The following is a 4,958-nucleotide window of genomic DNA, read 5'->3' as shown; positions in this document are numbered from 1 at the left end:
ATTTTTTCTGCTCCAATTTTGAAGCATTCACTACACAAATAGATCTATTAGCGCCTTAATTTTCCTCATCTAAGTTGGTATCTGGCTGAAAAAACTTTACGGCTGGATTGTTTCAATATTCCTTGCCGTTGTTTTGCTACGCTAACGTTAGCTTGGGGTTGTGAGAAGCTCTAAACTAACGTGAAACAAGTGTAAACAAAGGCTGGATGGGATATTACGCGCCAACAGTCCCACCCACAGAAAATATGTCTAATTAAACTAAACTGGCTTTTTTTTTTACCAAAAAACTGTAAAATTATAATTAAAAGACAACGGGGGAGTGTTTTACGATAAAAAAGATATAATTTCAAAGATCACAATGACAGAAAAAGAAGAGGAAAAATGAAAAACCATGATAGAAAAACATTGCATTTTAGAAATTTAAGCAAAATTCCAAAAATGAAATGTTTCAGAAAACATAAGTATTTTCCAGAGATGTTAAGATACGTATGCTTATGTTAATAAAACACAATATAATAGCACATAACTGATTAAATGATGATGTTTGAGTTTTTTCAAATGCGTTTTCAATGTTTGCATACTTAAACAACTTGTATGATCAGCAGATACAGTCTTGCTTCTTCCGATGATCATTTTAACATCCGGTTGAAATGATGGACAAACGTCTTCTTCCAGTCAGAAATCTCCTTTGCCAGTTTCAATTTTTGTCTCATTCTTTTTCAAATTTCACAACTACTTTTGTTTTCTATTTTTTTTTTTTTTTTTTTCTAACCGGAAAAGTTATACTTTTGGACTTTACTGATTGGATAATCTCGATGATGTACTGTAAACCTTTCTGGTTTCTTATTGATTTTTGTTTACCAAAAAGCTTCATTTTTAACTTGTTTTAGTTATGTTTCTGGTTTGTTCTTGCTGATTTGTTGGTGTGATTTGTGCTTCAAAGCCACCGTACTTTTAAAGTGAAAACCATAGACTTCAGATTTTTTGAAGGGCAATACTGGCATCTGGTGGAGAAAAGGTGAATTACACACACTTCCTGTCAACGTTGCTAATGTAATGTAATTTTGCTCAGGATTACATTACATGTGAAATTTAATATAACACAGAAACAGCATTTTTTTTTGTCAACTGATATGTTAAATCTGTTTTATTGAGGGAAATGGGATGATTTCTTTTGGATTCACATGCATTGGCTTATAAATCAGAATAGTTCTATTGATGCAGAAAGAATCAAATGTAGAAAGAAAAAAACATTTATTTCAGATTCAGAAGAGAAGTGTTTGAGTCATCTCCATCAGCTACTGCGCCTCTGACATGTTGGGGTTGCGGAGTTTGTTGATCACCTCGGACAGCATCTTGTTGCACAAGGCGGCATACGGATTAAGAAGCACGGCCTGCTGTCGGGCAAATTCGCTTCCGAGAGAAGCTGCTTTCTCAAAATCTGCCCGGGCTTCATCCGTCTGGCACCCTAATCTCCGCAGGAGGCCTCTTTGCACCAGCGCCTGGCAGCCGGTCCGCCCGCCGCCGCCGCTCAGGACAATGGCTCTGTCCAGATCCTGCAAGGCTCCTGGCAGGAGACAAAACAAGCATGATGCACAATTTTTGGAAGTCCGATTTGTTGTTTTTCTTCCACGCTGCACAAGCTTTGACTTTATGCCTTGAGGCCTGTTTGAGATCGTCTTTGAAGAAAAAGATGTTCAAGCGCTGTTGTTGAAATGCACCAGCAGTTTTATGTAATCTAAAAAGGATGAAAATTTCACTTTGCTCATTAATGTTTCAGAAACTAGCATGCAGGAACAGCTGTGTCATTAAAATAAGGATTTTCTTTCTCTTTGTCTCCGTATCTCGTCCTTTCAGCTGACAGTCGGTTTTGACATGAAAACAAAAAAAAGCAAAAAAAAAAAACCAAACAGAAAAAAAGTAAAAGCGTCACATATTTTGCTACGAGATTCGGGGGGTGTATGAAAATGTAAAATCAACAAAATAAGAGCTTATTTTTTGAAAATGCTTAAGTCATAAACCATTGCCAGCACATTTTTATGAACTTTTCTGTTTTGTTTTTTTAATGCTGAAGTATAAGGAAAACAGAACATGTACATTTTAGATGATTTTTGAAATAATAACTAAAACAGAAGAGGTCATGTTTTATGCTAACTTAGCTGATGCTAAAACCCGTTTTAAACATCGCAAATCAATAAAAATGGGCCACAATAGTTTTTAAAGTCCATGAATAAAGGCTGAAGACTAAACTAACATGACGATTATGATTATTTAAAAGAACAATTATGATTATCGATGTAAACAAAAGGTCATAATTACAAATGTAAAAGGTGAATGCTAATATAGCAACAGTAGCGCCAGTTTACTAACGGAATATATATATATTTTTTTAATTACAACTTTAAATCTAGTAAATTTACAAGGAAAAAGTAATAACTGTTAAATTACAAGAATAAAGTAATATATGACTTTAAAAGTCATAGACTAAATGACTTTTAAAAAACTCGTAAATTTCCCCCCAAAAAAGTTGTAGATTTACGAGACAAAGTATTTCTTCTTATTTTTTTTTTGGGGTGGCCCCAATACTCCGTTGTACAAAAAATACAGGTCTATAGTTCTTTTTTTTATTTTTATTTTTTTATTTTAAGTCTCATAGTTGAAAACTTTCATCGTTTAACATTTAGGTCATTTTCTTATTGACTACAATCCAGTAGGATCCACAAAGTTTTGCTTCACCCTATAAAAAGATCTGACACTGATTTGTATTTATAGTATTAAGATAAATATAAATAATTGATTTTTTAATGCATAAATAAAACACACACACATATATATATATATATATATATATATTAGTTCATAACTTTGGACAGACTTCCTTTCAAAATAAAAGACACCCTGTACCACATGGGATCAACTTAATCCACCAATTTTAGTATTTTGTATCATGATGTCATATATAAGACATGTGTCTATTTTAATTCTAGAAAAAGCCAAAAATTTGCAAATTGACCTCAAGGTGGTTAACTGTGGCACATGGCACTTATAAATGTTTTGAAATGTTTGACTTTGGTAAACTCCGAAGACACATCGGAGCGTTATGGGTACTATAGTCTGGTGCTTTAAATATTTAATAAAGTTTACCTAATCAGACTGCTTTGTTTCACTTGATGTGCAGTCCAAAAAGATATGTTACTTTATAAAATAAAAAAATATATATATTTTTCTTTAACCAGAAAGCCACAAAGATATGTAACTAATTTTGTTTTAAAAAGGCATTTTCTAAAAAATAAAAAAGAATATTACTAAGATTACGAAATGAAATGGTAACTACCAAAACAAGCAAACAAACAAAAAAAAAAAGACAAAAAGAATGATGCTGCAAAAAACACTCATAGTGTTTTCTGAAGGCAGACAGGAATTGAATTGAATTGAATTGAACACATTTATTGTCATTGTATCTGTTACGATGAAATTTGGGTACAGCTCACTTCACTGTGGACAGAGGTATCTAAAATTAGATTAAATTCCTTTTTTTTTAAATGCCCAATAAAAATAAAGAAAAAACCTATTAAAAGTTTAAATTAAAACTAAAGTAATTGACAAGGAAAATTCAGGAAGAAGCTGTATGTAAGTTTAAGGTATAATAAATGTATCAAAATAACTTACAACATATTTAAAACAGTATGGAGGTGGACGCACAATGAATATTTGATTGATTGAAATAATGAATTATTGATAAATTGTCTGAAAGCAGTAAGATTTACACTTTCTATGAGGTATTACCCACATTTCCCCCAACCTGATACATCTGGAGCAGAGATCAGAGGTAGACACAGGCCTCACGGGGTAAAAACTGCTAGAAATGTGCCCCAGATAGACTGGGCTCCTGCTGTGCGTCGCGCTGTCGTCCGACTTGGCAGGCCGGCACAAAGCTCCATAAAGGGTTATGGCTGCCTTTGTTGCATGTACCTGTGGTGTCCCCCTGCAGCCGCAGGGCCTGCGCTCGGTTGTTGTAGGCAGACGCTCGCTCAGGCAGGATGTGGACTGCCTGGCTGAACAGCTGAAGTGCACCCTGCAAATCCCCAGCCTCTGCTGCCGAGACGCCCCGCATCTCCAGCTCTTTCACTCGCTTCAGCAGCTCTGCGTCAAAACCGCTGTCTGGCAGGAGCAGATAAACAGGAGGAGAAACATGCTCAGACTCCGCTGACAGGTGTCCATGCCAGAAGAAAACACTGGAACATCACTCAGAGCTGGGAGGATTATTTTAGCCTAGAAACACAACATATTAAGAGTGTGAAGTCAGAAACTCACCATCATCAAATAATTCTTCCTCCTGGTTGATACCGGGGACGTCTCCAAAGGGGCTGGTGGGGTTGAATATGGCTTGAAGAACAGCTCTGTCATTTGCTGAAGCCATCGTTGTTGGTATGTGAAGTAAAATGAAAATTCTGCAAAAAAAAGAAAGTCTTTAAAGCTCAACTTCTGCCTCCTGCATGAGCCAATCAGAGGAGGGGGAGGAAGCAGGGCTGGACTTTGAGATGTGTCTGCACTGAACCCATCTGTGTTTGATTTAGCAGAAAATGCAAACCACAAACTACTGCCTGAGGCGGCGCTCAGCAGTGTATTCAGACTTACATAGTCTTTACCTTACATATCATATTTAATAGATGCATTTCTGAGACCCTTTTCTCCTTAGAATGAGTCAAACTTTCCTTAAAAACCCACTGCATTAAACTGTTTTCCTTCTTGTAGTTCATCAACATTCCACTAGAGGGCTTTTCCAGCTCATTTCAAAATGGCTGCCTCTATGAAATCTCAGAAACACTTTTGGCGGCAAAAGTTTTTTAAAACTTTATGGTGAGAATAACTCGTCTATTGTTCCTCATTTACTATTTTTTTAATCACTACTTTCTGTATTAAAAGAACATAACATTTGTTGATGATAATTCTTTATG

General features: G+C 35.5%; 1 protein-coding gene across 1 annotated transcript; it reads right to left on the bottom strand.

Moving 5' to 3' along the window:
* Nucleotides 1-1,237: 1,237 nt before the first annotated feature.
* On the bottom strand, nt 1,238-4,470 carry ttc36 (tetratricopeptide repeat domain 36). The gene is made up of 3 exons (XM_024276511.2): nt 4,315-4,470; nt 3,973-4,161; nt 1,238-1,567 (listed from the first exon to the last, which is right to left on the bottom strand). The coding sequence occupies exons 1-3, from the start codon at nt 4,418-4,420 to the stop codon at nt 1,299-1,301; spliced, it is 564 nt and encodes a 187-aa protein (XP_024132279.1). The 5' UTR covers nt 4,421-4,470; the 3' UTR covers nt 1,238-1,298.
* Nucleotides 4,471-4,958: the final 488 nt, after the last annotated feature.

This window comes from Oryzias melastigma, linkage group LG13 (assembly GCF_002922805.2).
Source record: "Oryzias melastigma strain HK-1 linkage group LG13, ASM292280v2, whole genome shotgun sequence".
Lineage (NCBI taxonomy): Eukaryota > Metazoa > Chordata > Actinopteri > Beloniformes > Adrianichthyidae > Oryzias > Oryzias melastigma.
This window is presented reverse-complemented; position numbering and strand designations above follow the sequence as displayed.

Coding starts and splice junctions, on each gene's coding strand:
- ttc36 (XM_024276511.2), bottom strand. CDS start 4,420: ATGGCTTCAGCAAATGACAGAGCTGTTCTTCAAGCCATATTCAACCCC. Junction 4,162..4,314: donor GGAAGAATTATTTGATGATG/GTGAGTTTCTGA, acceptor TGCTCCTGCCAG/ACAGCGGTTTTGACGCAGAG. Junction 1,568..3,972: donor GCTGCAGGGGGACACCACAG/GTACATGCAACA, acceptor GTCTCCTGCCAG/GAGCCTTGCAGGATCTGGAC.